Raw genomic sequence first — 17,802 nt, 5'->3', positions numbered from 1 at the left:
GGAAACGTCCTTGGTAAGGGTTTCTGGCTAAGCCAACGCCCATCACGCTTCCTCGCCATCAGGCAAAACTGGTCAGGGAGGATGGGCGTGCATCCCCCCCCGGGAAGTCAAAAGGATACGTTGTTCTCTTTTAGGAGAGAAGAGATCAGGATTCATAGAATCACAGAATCGTGAAGTTGGAAGGGGCCTATAAAACCATGAAGTCCAACCCCCTGCTCAATGCAGGAAGACAAATCAAAGGAGATCTGCCAGGTGGCTAAGTTTCTCTCGAATGCCTCCAGGGTTGGATCACTTGCCACCCCTCGAGGTCGTTGGTTCCATTGTCATACCACTCTAACAGTTAGGAAGTTTTTCCTGATATTCAACCGAAATCTGTCTTCCTTTAACTTGAGCCCATTGTTGTGTGTCCTGCACTCTGGGAAGATCAAGATCTTGCCCCTCCTCTGTAAGGACAGCCTTTCAAATATTAGAAAAGTGCTATCCTATCATCCCTCTGTCTTCTCTTCTCAAGGCTAGACAGGCCCAATTCTTTCAGCCTTTCCTCCTAAGGCTTGGTTTCCAGCCCCCTGATCATCATCCTTCTTGCCCTCCTCTGAACTTGTTCCAGTTTGTTAACATCCTTCTTGAAGTGTGGTGTCCAGATCCGGATGCAAGACTCAAGGTGAGGCTTAACCAGTGCCAATAGAGAGGAACTAGTACCTGACAGGAACTAGTTCCAGAGAAAATATAATAATCAGTAATGGTGATTATCTGCACTGCATATCCAAACTGTTCATCATAGTGTTGTGGCTCAAAATAAGGTTATATCATTTTAATAATGTTTAATGTGTGAGCTTAGCCGGGTAGGTGGGACTCATTCAGCCCCGGAAGGCAGCCCATCTAAGAGAAGGAAAACTCTGATTCCAAACCTCCACTGTCTTGTGGCTATATCCACTGATGGAAAAAGCTTCAGGAGTTAACCTTGAGGCAAAATCCGGAGCTGGAGTCCCAGAGGCAGTTTGTGTCATTCTGGCAGCTCCTGCGACGTTGCTCTTGCCTTTCCACTGGACTATTTCAGTGACGTGGAGAGGGGGGATTTGCTGGTTGGGTAACAGCCTATCCTCCATATTATTTTACCCAGGCTTCATACTCTGGAGAAGACACTCCAGCTTCGCATACAGCGTCAAAACACTAGACGCTGTTCTAAGTCTTCCATACAGAGCACACTACCATAGTCTCTCGAGACTGAAGGATGCCTATGATGAATGTGTGAGGTGTACGCCAAGAACAGGAAACACACAAGATACATGCGGAAATGCTTCATTTTTACATGTTTTTAACCTTCATTAACTCCTACTCCCGATTAGCAACATGGTGTGCTATTCACCGAGAGGTCCGTGAAGGACAGAGCTCCTGCAGGGAAGCCACAGAAGTCTTTGGAGAAGAACAGGGAGAACAGGACCATTTCCCTACAGTCCTTCCGGGTGAGATTCCCACCGTGTTGTTTCACTGCCTCATTTGCAAAATTTAACCAGAGAAAAGTGGTGGCTGGACAGGTGAGCTAAAAATCACCATCTTTCAAATGCAGCCCTCCTACACACCACTTCCAGAAAAGCATGTTAAGGCAGAAAAGATGGAATATCTAACTCATGCCTTTTAATTATTAAACGTCAACACCTTATTTCAGGAAGCATCTCTCTTCAGGTCTCTGACTGAAAATAAATCCTTGCCAGGCTGTCTTCCAACAGAAAGGGAGCTTCCTGCCAGTAAAAATCCCTGCCTGAGGAAAGGAAGCTGGATCTGAGAGCGGAGGGAAAGTGATGATTTGTATTCTGTAGAGCTGCTAACGGGGACTGGAATTCCCGTCAAGGAGTCAAGAGCGGAGATGGGGGTATTCGTATATGAAGATCCCCGCGCAGCTAGACTCAGTGAGGATCCGGCCCCACTCATGTCTCCAGTGGGGAAGCGTCAGCCTTGCTCATCGTCCCAATCACTCCGAGAGCACCGCTCTTTTCCTGCTCGGCTGGCCACTCCAGGCATTGGGGTAAGGAGGACGGGTTTCCCTGCACGGCCGCTGAGTGGCCAGCCAAGTGGGAGGAAAGCGGTGGTCCGGGTGCGATGGGAAGGATGATAGAGGCCACCGCCACCGGAGGCGTGAGCGGACGGCCCCAGGGGCTGGACCCTTGTTAAGTCCAGCTGCACGGAGACATTCCTATACGGATATCCCCCCGGTCTCTAGTCGGGAGTTCAAAGACTTGTTTGAGGGGGCAAAAGAAAGGCTACTTCATTGTAGGGACTGAACCCATCTCTCAAAGCCCGTTTCCGTATCTGCAGTGTTTCTAGGGCTCCATCATTCAGAAAGAGAGAGGGCCAGTGATCTATCGGGGCAAGTACAGAACATGCTTGGAGGCTGGTTTGTCCATGTCGCTGGCTCACTGCATCACACTCACACCCTCAAATTGAGAGAGACTGACACGGTCAGGTCAGCGTGAACATTCTAAGGAAGGAAGGGTCACAAACCTGGGGTTTCTGCAGTCACTTCGTCCCCAGTTTGGCTTTCTTTCTCAGGGTGGTGTGAACCCCCCGCGGCCACAGAGCCTCCCTCCTGGGCGGGCAACAGAACCTCCTCGCTTTCCCTGGGGCAACCCGTTCCAGTCAGCTGTTTGCACATCTGTCTGAATCGCTCCTTGTGGTGGGGACGCACAAACAGAGAGAACCCTGAAAGCGGAAACAACCATCACAACATGTACAGAGTTAAAAGCTGGCTTGTTATGTTGCGGTTATGCGCTGTTAAGCCCCCCCCCCCTCTGACTTAGGGTGGCCCCATGAAGAAGTAACCTCCAAAAGGTCCCATCGTTAATAGATCTGCCCAGTTCCCGCAAACTCAAGACCATGGTTTCCTTTACTGAGTCAATCCATCTCATATGTGGTTTTCCTCCTTTCCTGCCGCCTTCCAGCTAGATGGACACAAAGTCCAGCTCAGTACAAGGTGGCCTGCCATGTTCTTCAGTAGCCACTTGGTGTAGGGAAAGGAACCATGGAGAAGGCACAAGGAAAACACAGTGTGTGCTGCCCTCCTCTGCTATAAGGAATGCCACAAGAGAGATCGTGGAGGCTCACAGAAAAGTGCCACGGTATGGTGGAGCCAGAGATAACCCCCTTTCAGAAAAGAGTCAGAGCTGTGGATTTTCCAGCTGTTCAAGTTGTGGGAGAGGAGTGGATTAACCCATGGACTCCTATCTCCAGAGAGCAGGGCTCAAGATCTTTCGGCATGAGTAGGCAAGGCATAACCCCGGATTCCAGGCCAGATTCCTAGAAATTGCAGAATGCTTAAGAACGGCTAAATTGGCTTTATAGGCAACCTTGTGACTAGAGAGCATGTCCAGAAGAAAAGGAACCAGCAGTGAGGAAATGGAAGAAATATCCCCAGGAGGGCCCTGCAGAAATAAAAGCTCAAATTCCTCAGGAACCCCTGAGCAAAACAAAACTATTCCTCAAAAACACACTATTTGTGGGGTTTGGCTGCTCTTCCGTATCTATGAGTTGGAATTCTTGAAAAACCCTCCCCTGTCAGGAGCAGAATATCTAACTGCATCATCTTTGCTGAAGACCAGTTTGGAGGCAGCACAGGACTCTTGCTTGGGGCTGGCGCCACCAAGGGCGGCCGAGGCATGATGATGCCCGTCCAACCTTTGATAGAAGGAACACAAGCAAGAGAAATGTGGCTTAGAACGCCACTCAAATTGCTGGCCACTTGTAGACCACAAAGGAAACCATAACCTCTTAAAAATATGTTCTGGCAGGGTTCTAGTCAAGTTTGTAGTGTTTTGTTCCATTCATGGTTTTGAGCAGAATATTCATATAGAAAACTGCAGAATCAGTTTTCTGTGCATGGAAAGATTCCCCCCCCCTCACACACACACACGTAAACCCCCGAGAGAAGAGAAATCCCCTTGGTCCTGCGGGCAACCTCAGCTAAATTGGGACTCCAACGGCTTTTCATTAAGCACAAAAGGAAGTCATCTTCAAAGGGAAGCCAACGTCTGAAGGAACCTTTCTTTCTAGACTAGCCTACACAGGTTTTAAGGTCGTTGGGAGGAGGTCCTTCTTTGTTCCTGTTGCCTTCACAGACACATTTTTGGGTGAGGATGCAAGAGAGAACCTTAGGACTTGCTGCCCCCCCACCCCCAAAACACACAAAGCTCTGAATCAAGTATGGGTTGAATACCTTCTGATATCCTTTTGTCCCTACAAAATTCAGCCGTGGCTGCTGTGCTGGTTCTCAGGGAGGGCAACTACGGTAAAACTGTTAAGCAACTGTGAACCCTGCCTCGGACAGAAGCACATGAATAAGGAGAGCACAATGGCACAAGCCAGCGAAGCCCCATGAAAAACAACAGGCAGGTACTTGCTTTGCAGGAGATGGAAGTGTTCTGGCTTCTCTGTGGTGAGGGCTGCCACGACGGAAACCATGGCATCGTAGTCGTCTGTCTTCTTGTACGTGGAGAGGGCCGAAAGGAAGCTGCTGTAGCTGTTTTTATCCAGACACTTCCTGAGGTCGTTCAAGTAGGCTGACAGGATTATCTGGTTGTGTTTCTCCTTTAGAGAGCTGGATGGCTTTTCAAAAGGTTCACTGGTTATGCATGCCTGGCTTCCTTCTAAGAAAAACCCAGAAATTAGGGCACGCAAGGACACAACGAAGAGGCAAGCCCCCCCCTTTAAGCCATTGTGTTCTGCTGCAACTTCTTTGGAACACTTAAATGGAGAGCAAAGACTGATTACGTTTCACAACCGCTGTCTCTCTTTCAGAAGGAGGAGTATGATGTCAGAAAACCCGGTGCCGATGGTGACAGCGTATCATCCATTGTCAACTGGGAGCAGCACAGGACATCAAAACATGGACCAGTGTTGAACTGTGTCTCTGCTGAACACGAGAATTGACGCATAAAGCATTTTTTTAAAAAGAGAGACTACACGGAAGGCCAACATGGTAAGAATAACCTGTTGCTGAATGCTTACAAGTGCTCTCTTTTGTAGGTGCCAATGTTTGGACTACATGAGGATGACGGTATGGATAGTCATGTGAAAAAGAAAGTACACCCTCTTTGAATTCTACAGTTTTCCGTATCAAGACATAATAAAAATCATCTGGTCCTCAGCGGGTCTGAAAATTAGGTAAATACAACCTCAGATGAACAACAACACGTGACATATTACAACGTGTCATGATTTATTTAAAAAAATATTTTACATAATTTTTATTGTGTCCTGATGTGCAAAACCATAGAATACAAAGAGGGTGTACTTTTTTTTCTACAGGGACTATACAACATGTCTTTCATAACGCATCTTGTTCTGTGATGTTCAGAAACAGAAAGCTTCTATACCCTGATCTCCGTTATTAGTGTTGGTACGTCACTTGTTGGATGACGCAAACGTACCTCTGGCATCTGACACAGAAGTTAGGTGGGACCCTCCTTTGTTCAAGTGCTGCTGAGAGTCAAGCTGCTTAGAGGAACTCTCTGAAAAGGTGGTTTGCCTCTCAGATTCCTTCTCTGTGATAAAAGGGAACAGAACCAGATACTGATTAAGTGGAAGCGAGAGAGCTTGGCCCAGAATCCCCATAGAGATGGGGACAACTCAACATTTTGGCAAGTCGTCCCGAAGTATGAAATTGCCCTCACGAAGTGACAAATAACGAATATATTGGTTGATTCATGGAGAGCTTATTTAAAACACACACACACACACACACACCTGCCTCTGCCACTTCCACTACTGCCTTCAACTTCCCCCAGCATTATTGTTTCTTCCAGTCAGTCTTCTTTTCTCACAATGTACCCAAGGTATGATGGCATCTCAGCCTTAACTAATTATGCTGGTGTAACTCCAAGAGGGACGTGGTGGCGCTGCGGGTTAAACCGCCGGAGCCTCTGAGTTGCAAGGTCAAAGACCAGCTGTTGTAAGATTGAAATCCACGTGACAGAGGGAGCTCCCGTTGATAGTCCCAGCTTCTGCCAACCTAGCCGTTTGAAAGCATATAAAAATGCAAGTCGATAAATAGGTACCACCACGGTGGGAAGGTCACGGCATTCAGTGTCTAGTCATGCTGGCCACGTGACCACGGAAATGGTCTACGGACAAAATCCTGGCTCTACGGCTTGGAGACGGGGATGAACACCGCCCCCTAGAGTCAGACACAACCGTATTAAATGTCAAGGGGAACCTTTACCTTTAAGAATAGAAAGCCCATATTGCTAATGAAGGAAAATGCACTCATGTCATGGGAAATTGCACTTTATTAGAGTTTTATTTACAATGTCACAGAACACCTGAATTATTTGCTATACCAGTCTTGGGGCAAAGGAGGCTCTAGCTAGGACAGAATAAAGGGAACAGCCCCAAAATATTTGAAAGGAAGTTTTGGGAAGGGGGTGGTTCTTGCAGTTTAATACCTTCCCGAGTGGCACCAAAGTATAGTGGCAAGGATTTTAGATGTAAAAAAAGGTCCTTCAAGTGGTGCCTGTGACATAAAAATTGGTGGAAAGACCAATGGCTACTCGGCCCAAAATGTTACTTGTGCCGCCGGTCGGATGGCCCTGTCACAGAAGGCGCTTCCAGGTATTTGCAAATAATGAAGAATGAAGTATCCGTCTTGCTCCACTGCCTCTCTTTCTTTCTCTCTCAACAGAGTCGAAGAGCTCACAACATAGATTTAAAGGGAGCTGTAGTCATACTTGACGAAGCTCACAATGTGGTAAGTAAAACCACAGCCGATGATTCTCCTTCTTTTTTTCTTTTTTTTTAGCCCCACATCCATGTTAGAATTCTAATAATTCTAGCTGGTTGCTTCAAAAAAAGAATCACTGGTGTCAAAAAGTTGGAGACTCAACTTTGAGTCAAACAGAATGTAAATATTCAGAACAAGTCGTGCTGGCCACGTGACCACGGAAGATTGTCTTCGGACAAAACACTGGCTCTATGGCTTGGAAACGGGGATGAGCCCCGCGCCCTAGAGTCAGACACGACTGGACTAAATGTCAAGAGAAACTTTTACCTTTACCTAACTCCACCGAGTCATACAACTGGTGTGCTACAGCAAATGCTTACACCAGCTTCTTAACTCACAACAGTTCACTGCTAAAATTTATGCCAACGAAGCAGTGTTAACTAACAGGATTCTTGCCATCCAAAGAGAAAATTTCACAGTAGGTTGTCGAAACACTGACCTGGAGATTAGATACATTATACAGGCCTTTTCTATCAAAAGCAGTATCCACTTATAGTGCTAAGTGAAAGAGGATTCGCCTATGGGGTATTGCCCAAAAATGTTGCAGAGAGAACAGTTGAGCAATCACAGTAGGAAATACCCTTGCGCATGGAAACTTTTCTTTTTTGAAAAACCATTTTGATAAAACTACTGTACTGTATTGTGTATAACTTTAAGCCTTCCGGAGAGAAAATAAGAAACAGCATAACCACCACCACTACCCGACCAAAACAACAACAACACAAAGAGTATCAGCATAGCAAGGAGTCAGTTCATTGGCCTGTCTGGTTATCTCTCTATCTAAAAACAAATCAAGGTCCTTCCATGGAATGCTACCCTTCAGAAAGTAAAGATGCTTACCTTAAATTCTTTCCCTTAATGACTGGTGGTCTAAGAGGGTGTTTGTAAATGGATTGAGTAATCTGTTGCTTTTAAATATGTTTTTAGTACTGATTTTATTTAATCAGCAAGCTTAGCTAAGGACTCAAAAGACCACCTCGTTTCCTGTTAAACCAGCTACAAGAACTCACAACTTCCTCTCCTCTGGGTTTGTTCAACAAGTACGTTACCCCAATCACTACCGGCTTTGCCCAAAACCCTAATGTAAATTCATGGGAGCTAAACACCAGTGAAAAGTAACCTGGAAGGGATTTTCTCTAAGAATAGCAGAAAACGGGCAAGATCCTATTGGTGTAAATTTATATGGCGGAAGCTGATAATGTCATTAGTTTCCACCAATAACATTTAATTTAAATTAATCAAACACCTCCCATCCCTGTTCTTTCTTCTGAGGCTTCCCTAGGGCTTGCTTTTGTTGCTACATGTGTTTTTGCAACACAGATTGTATATATGTGTGCATGTGAATGTTTATAGTGTTTGCTAAGAGTAGAATGTGTTATTAGCATGGAATGTGACTTTAACCCATCAGATTGTATCTGTCATTAGCCAAGCTGCTATAAAAGCCAGTGTTAGCCAGGAGACTGTCAGACAGGGTCCAATGTCAGCTACTGTGAGAGGGACCCACATAGGTAAAGGTAAAGGTTCCCCTTGACATTTAGTCCCGTCGTGTCTGACTCTAGGGCACGGTGCTCATCCCTGTTTCCAAGCCGTAGAGCCAGCGTTTGTCTGTAGACAGTTTCCGTGGTCATGTGGCCAGCATGACTAGACACGGAATGCCGTGACCTTCCCACTCACATTTACATGCTTTTGAACTGCTAGGCTGGCAGGAGCTGAGATCCACATAATATATAAAAATTAATAAAAGTTATTTATTACTTTACAAAAGTGATTTTTAAAAAACATTTCCAGTGGCTGCACATAAATTCTACTAAGTCATAGGTTATAGCTTACAGTGGTGCCCCGCATAGCGACGATAATCCGTTCCAAAAAAATTGTCGCTATATGGATTCGTCGCTATGCGGGGCAAAGAAGCCCATAGGAATGCATTAAAACACGTTTAATGCGTTCCTATGGGCAAAAACCTCACCGTTATGCGAAGATCCTCCATGCGGCTGCCATTTTCGCTGCCCGGTAAGCGAGGAAAGGGTGCGAAAACACAGCAGGCGGCCATTTATTTAACCCGGTGGCCATTTTGGAACCGGCGATCAGCTGTTAGAAAAAACATCGCAATGCGAAAATCGGTAAGCGAAACGCTTACCGATCACCGCAATGCTGTGTTTTGCCATTAAAAACATCGTTATTTGATCGCTTTGGCGATCGCAAGAAACACATCGCTATGCAGATTCGTCATTAAACGAATTGCTCGTTATGCGGGGCACCACTGTATTTATTATATCTAAAAGCCAACAGCTTTTGCCCCACATAAATAAATGTTCTCCTATTTAACGGGTCATGTTGTACTTAGGGAGATTTTTTTTAAAAAGTAGTTGGATGCACAGCCAGACACTTAACGGATCCGTTTGAAAGCAGCAACGTCTGAAAGGTTCCCTCTGGAATCTCCAGGAAGGCCCCATACATCATGCTTCCGATGTTACGAAGTTCACTTTCAATCCGGCCCCTCTACGCAGTGCACTTAGTTTGTTAAAAAGCCCTGCAAGCTTGAGTGACAGCTGCAATCACCCACTTCCACTAAGGTCTTAACAATGCATCTTCGGGATCTGCCCTTTTCTGAGACGACAGCTGCCAGAATTTCCCAGCCAACACAGGTCTTATTTGTCTTGACCAGGAAATATATTTAGAAAGATGTCTGCGCGCTCCTTGAAGTACAGCTGTTTCTCACCAGCATTCTTGGCCAGCAACAATCTCTCCTCTCGCAGAAGGCTGTGCTCTGGTTTATACCCGCAGCCCACTCCAGTCAGAGAACAGCAGGCTTCATCAAATTGTTTTTTATGCTGTGGCCGCACAAACTGGTAAAACTCTGGCAAAGTGAAAGAAAAAGAAGGGTGAACTCCAGAGTGGCAATTTATACTATCAAATATACAGTACTTCACAGGGGGCATTATTTCAGTTACCACTTTCCCCCAAGCATACATGGATCACCACTCTTGCCTGTCCGATGGTGGGATCTTCTTGCCACAAGTGGACACTCCTTCATCAAAGCAGCAGCCATAAATCATCGGGGAAAAGGGAGCGGCAAAGCCGGGTTTGGGGGGAGGGTCCCCTCAAACGTTACTTAAATAACTCTCTCTCCCCCCATTCCCCTCTTTTTTAAAAAAAAATAGGTAAAAGAAGAAAAGGAGGAGGAAGAAAAAAAAAAGGAAAGGCAGAAAACCTATTGGGATAATGACAAATATGAGGCTGAGGCTCCAGAGCAGTCCTCTGTGTGTGCTGTTGCAGCATCAGACAAAAAAGGAGGAAAGCAGGGCTGTGAACATGCAGTATAGATAAGAGAGCCACTTTTATTTCTGAGGCTCTGGAACTTTCCAAAGCGAGGTCTGTGCAGGTGCTGAACTGCATATATGGACACCATGATCAAGAACTAATAATTCACCTCAAATTAAGCCTAACTTTCATTTTCCCTGTAACAAGATGACAATCCTGGTCACCAACTTTCAAAGTTGTACAGTTCAAGAAATACATTTTAATAGATGTCAAAGCAGCTAAACCAAGAGTTCTGCTTCTGTATGTTGTTGTCTAGTCGTGTCCGACTCTTCGTGACCCCATGGACCAGAGCATGCCAGGCCCTCCTGTCTTCCACTGCCTCCTGGAATCGGGTCAAATCCATGTTGGTCGCTTCGGTGATACTGTCCAACCATCTCGTCCTCTGTCATCCCCTTCTCCTCTTGCCTTCACACTTTCCTAATATCATCTGCTTCTTTATAACCCTTCACAAATAAAATAAAATGCTGCTAAGAAGCAACCATCGAAGCAACAGTGTCATTGAAGCGACCAACATGACTTTGACCCAACTCCGGGAGGCCGTGGAAGACAGGAGGGCCTGGTGTGCTCTGGTCCATGGGGTCACGAAGAGTTGGACACGACTAAATGACTAAACAACAACACAAGACGAAAACGGTACCCTTTTATGAACAGTAGCAATTTTTGCAAGAAGTGCAACAAACTCTTAGACGAGATGTTCAGATGGCTACCATACCTCGCAACAAGACATGCTTTTCCTGGTCTTCTGCAAAAAGAGTGCTCATTTGAGAGAACATCGCATTGAAGTCATTTGTGTTCTTGTATTGCTGCAGGGCTCGTGAGAATGTGTCGAAATTAAGCTGACTTAGGGACTGTTTCACCGTTGCAATAAAAGATGCAGCCCTTGCTTTTTTTGGTTCAGAGGGATCTGGCGCCTTGCCAGTCTGCTGTAATTCAAAAGAGAGGGGGGGGGAGAGAGGGAGGGAGAGTGTACAGCGCAAGATCTGTGAGAAAATTCTTTTACAGAGACCTCTTGTAGTGCATTGTGCTAAACTAAAGCCCTTTTCCACAACAGTTGATATGGGGACAAAGACCGGCTGATGATTCCCTTTTCTGAAGCTACCCAGAGAAAGGAGAACAGATCATGTGTGTCTTCTAGAATCTAGGTGCTGCTCATGGGCCAGTGATATCACTCTATCACTGGCCCATGAGCAGCATCTAGATCACTGAGCACCACCTATCGACTACGCTTCTCCCCACTGCAATAACGCCAGCCATAAAGATTCATGTAGGGGATCTGGTCAATGCTATTTTCCCCCCAACAATATAGTCATTGGTAGAGTGATGGTGGGGAAGTAATGTGGGGAGGGGGAGCCCCTCATTTCCACCACCTGCTGCAATTTCTTCCAGATCCTCACTTTTTTAAAATGCCTTTAGAAATACTTTCACCTCTGGAAGATGTAGGACTACTAGCACTCATTAAGCTACAACAGCTTCAATCATCTTACAGGGAAATTAACGAACTGACCGCTTCTCCCATCTCCATTTTTTACAGTAGAAAAGTTATTTCTAAGCCATATATTTTTTTGCAAATTTTGTGGTACGTAGTATGGAACTAAAATTAACACAGGCTGTGCTAACAGTTCCCTGTTATATTCCCAAATAAAATGACATGGGAATAATTTCTGTCCTTTTTTTATATGTCTGTCCTTGGAGGGATTATGCCTTCTCTGAATGGTACCTTCAAGGACTGGACAAAAACTCCAGAATTTTGCTTCTAATGCTCTCTCATATGCCTACTAAATAACATGTCTAAGCACAATCCATTGTATGCTCCACAGTTCCTTAATGATCTCCAGAAGTAACATTTATGCCATTGCTCTGTGCCATCAAATGTCTTCTGATACAGTTTGTGGTGATCTCATGAATTAGTGACTTCTGAAAGGTCCCGTCATTAGCATCTCTCATTCAGGTCTTGCAAACTTAAGACTGGAGCCTCTTTTAGTGAATAAAGAAAAAGAAAACAGTATATGCTGATGAGCTGTTTTTTTAAAATTCAGGTCATGTACATCTACATGCCCAGGAAAAAAAAATACTGTACTGTATATGCATTCATGTATGTGTGTGTTTGGGGGTGGGGTGGGGTGAGCAAGCAAGCGAGAAGGAGCTCCACCATCATATGCATTTTACTTCTAAGGGCAAAGAGAGAGAACTGTTTTTAACCTAGTATTAAGGAATGAGTCCCTTTTACCTCTTTCTGGAAAAAATATACAAATCTGCTCTTTATCAGGTTAATCTACTTATTCAGCAAGGCAGGTGCTGACTACTGTGGTGGCAGTCTTGTCAAGAGTTTTCTCCAAATCAGAGGTGACTTTATAATTATTTTTTAAACTAGGTATGTTAGTGCTTAAATGTGGCCATCTCGGTACATGGAACATGGGGTTCTGCCATGACCTTTGGGTTGTAAAGACCATTCCCTAGTGCACCCCGGAACCTGATTCACTCTACATTTCCCAGACACTGAGAAAGAGAAGTCTATATATTAGAGAAGACTTGGCTTGTGTGATACCTAAAAATATTGCTAGGATGCACAGTACCTAAGACTTTTAAACAGCAGCACACAAGATGCATGGATCTCAAATATAACCTTTCTTTCTATGCTCCAGCACAACGTACCAGAGTGCTCAATATCTTGATTTTCTTCCTGCCTCCTTTCTGCCCATCCATCAGTTTTTTCTCATATTGAAGAGACAGAGTTGACAAACGTTTTGCCTGTAAAGATAACAGAGTTGACACAGTATCCTTGCTTCCTTTTGGATAATTTTCTGTAACAAAGGCAAGTATTCTGTCGTTAGCTGGTCTTTCTTTGTGCAATGACCGACACCCATCAACCACAGTGACAGATAATCTCTCCCCCCTGATCACAACAAAAACATACTGATCAACCTATCTCCTGAAAAAAAACATAAAGGCTGTTCCCACAGCTATAAATACTCAACTATCCAACAAACAGCAACAGAGCAAGGACAGTGTTCCTACTCCAGTCGTCTGAAGATGCCGGCCACAGAGACTGGCGAAAGGTCAGGAAGAACAACCTTCAGAACGCGGCCAAAGAGCCCAAAAACCCCACAACAACCATCAGATCCCGGCCGTGAAAGCCTTCGCAAATACATTGAAATATGGCAGATCAATGAAAATGGAGGTAGTAATACAAATATAGTTTGGAATACTATGAAATGTGTTATCTGGAAGTTGAGTCATGGCAACTAGACTTCTTCCTTGTTAATTTGAACCATTTCGCTACTCATGCAAGTCACTTCTTCAAACTGACTTTATAAATGCCGTATTGAATAAAGGTAAAGAGCAAAAGCCAGGTCAAGAATATATGTATATATGTATTTTAAAAAAAAGATGAAGGAAATGTTATTGTAAAATATAGCTATGTACTGTCTTAACGGATGGTTCCTGGGGTGAGGGATGTACTACTGTTTTGTTTTGGGGGATTTTTTGTATGTAAACAAATCAAATTTAATTTAAAAATCATTAAAAAACAAAAGACAGAAACATTTTGGCACCTTAAAGATTAACTGCTATGTTTTAATATGAGCTTTTGTGGATTATGTCCACTTCCTCAAATGTAAGCTCACATTATAATATAGCAATTACTCTTTAAGGCGCCACAACATTTTTGCCCTCTTTAATTTTCCGTTTTGTTTTTGGCCTGATACGCTAACAGAGATCAACACAGCGACCTCCTCTCGCACTTTCTTGTTATTTGAATCCATAGATTCAAGTTCTACCCTTTGGAGCAGCAGAAAACAGTTTCCTCCATATTCCACAGAGCAGCTTTTCAGATATCTGAGGTATCAAAAACGCCTGTTAAATAGTGTGTCCATACCTTTTCTTCTCCTGGCAAGCTGTCTTCCTCACCTGCCTCTCCTACATTCTTCTCGTTGTTTTCTAGCGCATCCAAGAGACTAGCAGGCTGCCTTCTGGAGGTGGTCGGAACCTGACCATACTCTGTACACAGGTTGGTCACTCCGTTGTCTGACAAAAGACGGAATAATAACATTTAAAACATACATGTGGAATGTTCTAACTCATTTCTTTCCGGTGGTTGTTGTGGGTTTTTCGGGGCTCTTTGGCCGTGTTCTGAAAGTTGTTCTTCCTTAGGAAGAACAACCTTCAGAACACGGCCACAGAGCCCCGAAAAACCCACAACAACCATCAAATCCCGGCCATGAAAGCGTTCGAGAATTTATTTCTGCTTAGGACTGTTACATACAGCACTGATGTTACCTGTCTGTCATGGGTTTGGAGGGAAAGTTCCATCCTATGGGGAGTGGAAGGCGGGACATCAGGAGGAGGGGCTGTACTGTATAAATATGTGATGCCTGTGTGGTGAAGAGGTCACACTGAGAGAAGCTGGGAGACACTGGGTTGTGACGAAGCAGCAGCTGGGAAGAAGAAGCTGTTGTGGGAGTCTGTGTGTCAGACAGGGTACTACTGTGTGTCAGAGTACCAACCTGATAGGTTCAGGTGTCTGTGGGTTAGCCAGAACTGATAGGTTCAGGGTCTGTGCTTCAAGTTAAGGGTTCTGTGTGAACCAAACTGTATGCATGTATGAGTGAAAGTAAGCCACGTTACTTTATGTTATTCACCTGATCATTTTATTATCCCTGTGTGTATTTAAATAAATCTTATTCTTTTTATTGTTTAAAAATCCATCCCTGGTCTGTGTGACTTCTTACAGGGAATGGTTGGTGGCAGCTTAGTGTAACTGTGTGACATATCCCAGTAGGTCTGGGTTTGTCACATTGATTGGTGTCCAGCGTGTGGGATACGACTGGTCCAGTTGTCCAGTGGTCCAGCAAAGCCTTGGCAAGTGTGCCCAGAGCAAGGGGGGTCTAGTCAGGGACAGTCTGAGGCGCGTAGGTAATCTTCTAGGTGTACCTCACGGGGAGGTGCGCTAGTGGAAGAACGTGCCAACTGGGGAGACTTAGATTAAGGTGCTCTGAGGCAGCCTAGTTTTGGCGGGAAAAAGCTGAGGCAAAACTGCGTAGCAACAGTGAGCTAGCTTGCCAGCTGAGAGGCCCAGCAGAGGGGGGTAGGCTCTGACTCGATACTGTTGCAAGTTAAGTGCTGAAGAACAGCAGCCTAGGGAAAGCTGGTTCTGAGGCAAGAGGAAAAAAGTGGTCGTTTTATTTTGAGGCTTGACTTTTTAAAGCAGCCTGTTCTGAGGGGGGGTTATGCCCTTGACTCGAAGCCAAGTAGCAGAAATGAGTGAAGTGAAAGACCCCCAGATTGACCAAGGTTCTGAGGAGGAATTTGGCTCAGTGCAAGGTGACAGCACAGGAGAGCAAGACCCGGAACTCAGAAAAATACTCCTAGCCCAACAGCATGAACTGAGGATGAGGCAATTTGAAATGGAGGAAAGGGAAAGAGAAGAAAGGGAAAGAGAGAAACAGCGGCAATTTGAATTAGAGAGAGAGAGAGAGAGAATGGAGAAGGAAGAAAGATTAGAGAGACAGAGAATTGAATTGGAATTGCAGAGAGAGAAAATGGCGTTTGAATTAAAAAAACTGGAACTGATGAATCAGAACAATAATAATAATAGGGATTCTGAGGGAGGCCAACTGTCTAAAGCTGACCTGAAGAAATTCCCTGTGTACCACAAGGGAGATTGTCCTGAGGTGTTCTTTTCCTTAGTGGAAAGAGCGTTTGTGGACTTCTCAGTGAGGGAAACTGAGAAGATGACCATCATGCGGTCTTTAATCAGTGGTAGCCTGGCTGAGGTTTATGCCGAGATGCCTGAGGAACTGATGAAAGATTTTGCAGAATTTAAAAAACTGGTGTTTGCCAGACATGGGATAAATGCAGAGCAGCTGAGACAAAGATTCAGGTCCCTCACCAAGAAGCCAGAGCAGACTTTTACCCAAGTGGGGGCCCAATTGGTGAGGCTGCTTGAGAAATGGCTATCGCAGGAGGGGACAGAGACCTATGAGCAGCTTAAAGACTTGATAGCACTGGAACAGTTCTATTCAGTCCTGCAGGGGGAATTGAAATTCCAGGTGAGGGAAAGGAAACCGAAATCTGTGGCAGCAGCCGCAGAGATCGCAGATTTTATTTCCCAAATAAGAAAGCCCTTGGGTGAGGGGAAATCTGTAGGTAAACCCAAAGAAACCTACAGCAAGTACTCTCAGGGACCAGGGAAAAGCCAGCAAGGGGGAGGGGCCCATGGTGAAGGGAAGCCCTCAGACATGAAACTAAGACCTCAGATTTTGGAGGGAAAACCAAAACAAGATGAGAGAGAATCAAAATACACCAGAAAATGTTATTTCTGTCAGGGAAAGGGTCATCTAATCTCAGAGTGTGAGAAATTAAAGCAGCTAAAAGGAATGGTGCCTCAGAATGCTAGTGGGACCAAGCCAAAAGCTGTGTTCTGTGTCCAGAAAGAGCAAGGCTCAGTGTCACTGAGGGAGCCTGTTGCCATGGCTACTCAGTCTGGAACAGCTACCGCTGCTGATCAGGCTGAGGAAAATGGTCCTCTTATAGAGGTAAAGCGCTGCTTGCTGGTGAAAACAGATTCTCAGTTGTTTGAGACAGCAGGGGTGGACGTAGGAATACTTGACCGTCAGTATAGGGGGCTGCGGGACACTTGTTCCCAGGTAACCCTGTGCCATCCAGATATTATTCCTAGGGAGCTTATAATCCCAAATGAGAGCATGAAGGTGGCAGGGATTGAGGGGCAGGTAATCTCTCTGCCAGTAGCAGAGGTACCTGTCAACTTTCAAGGCTGGAGGGGAGTTTGGCGGCTAGCGATTTCATCGACTCTGCCAGCAGCCGTGCTCGTGGGAAATGACCTGGCTGAACATGTGAAAAGGGTGCTAGTGATCACACGCTCACAAGCCACCACAGGGACAGTTCAGGGGGGTAATGATGAGCCAGAGACGGAAGCAGAGGGGAGTTCAGAAGCTGTGGTGGAAACCTTAACCACAGACAGCAGATTTGGACAGGAGCAAAAGGCAGACGCCACTCTCCAAAAGTGTTTTGAACAGGTGACTGACGCCCAGCTAACACCTGAAACCCCAGTGAGATTTCTGGAGAAAAAGGGGGTTTTATATAGAGAAACCCTGAGGAATATCTCAAAAGGGGGAGATGGGATCAGAAGTCAGCTGGTGGTACCTGAAAAGTATCGCCCCATGATCTTACAAAGGGGGCACTCTGACATGTTTGCTGCACACTTAGGGGTGAAAGGGCCCCTTGATTTGATCAAACAAATTTGGGAGCAGGTCACCCAGGATGACCCACAAGACGTTGTGACATACATAGACACCTTGATGAATGACCTAAGGAGAAATCTAGAGCTGGCAGCAGAAAACCTGCAAGCTCAGAAGGTCAGACAGAAAACTTGGTATGACCACAAAGCTAGAGAGAGGCACTTTGACCCAGGGGAGGAGGTGCTTTGGCTTAGGCCCTGCAGAGAGAATAAACTGCAGCTCAAATGGGCAGGACCATATAGGGTCATTTCCAAGATGTCAGACCTGAACTACCTAATAGAGCAGGAGGAGAACCAAGCAAGGAGGGTGGTTCATGTGAATGCCCTAAAACCCTACTACCGAGGGGAACAGAGGGTTTTATTCGCGATAAAAGCAGCTGAGAGTGAGGAAGCTGAATTACCCTTCTGGGAGGGTAGAGGGGAAGTAAAATACAACCCAGAGGAGGTAAAGATCAGT

General features: G+C 45.3%; 1 protein-coding gene and 1 long non-coding RNA gene across 12 annotated transcripts in view; one reads left to right on the top strand and one right to left on the bottom strand.

Annotated features, from left to right (window-relative positions):
• The window catches only part of RTEL1 (regulator of telomere elongation helicase 1), a 95,446-nt gene that overhangs the window by 8,364 nt on the left and 69,280 nt on the right, over positions 1-17,802 (bottom strand). For 8 of the 11 annotated variants that reach the window (XM_078391966.1, XM_078391965.1, XM_078391972.1 and 5 more), the window contains 7 exons: positions 13,965-14,113; positions 12,743-12,838; positions 10,803-11,013; positions 9,489-9,626; positions 5,421-5,534; positions 4,392-4,637; positions 2,500-2,697 (listed from right to left, as the gene is read on the bottom strand). In XM_078391966.1, the coding sequence (XP_078248092.1) occupies positions 2,500-2,697; positions 4,392-4,637; positions 5,421-5,534; positions 9,489-9,626; positions 10,803-11,013; positions 12,743-12,838; positions 13,965-14,113 (1,152 nt within the window). The remainder of the gene's footprint in view (positions 1-2,499; positions 2,698-4,391; positions 4,638-5,420; positions 5,535-9,488; positions 9,627-10,802; positions 11,014-12,742; positions 12,839-13,964; positions 14,114-17,802) is intronic. The other 3 variants (XM_078391970.1, XM_072996678.2, XM_078391969.1) reach the window with 2 other exon arrangements.
• Positions 4,829-10,073, top strand: LOC144588689 (uncharacterized). Its single transcript, XR_013544349.1, has 3 exons — positions 4,829-4,969; positions 6,671-6,736; positions 9,931-10,073. It is a non-coding gene; the product is annotated as an uncharacterized LOC144588689 (long non-coding RNA).

This window comes from Pogona vitticeps, chromosome 4 (genome assembly GCF_051106095.1).
Source record: "Pogona vitticeps strain Pit_001003342236 chromosome 4, PviZW2.1, whole genome shotgun sequence".
In the NCBI taxonomy this organism is placed as follows: Eukaryota; Metazoa; Chordata; class Lepidosauria; order Squamata; family Agamidae; genus Pogona; species Pogona vitticeps.
Note: the sequence above shows the minus strand (reverse complement) of the source record. Positions and strands in the feature narration are given on the sequence as shown.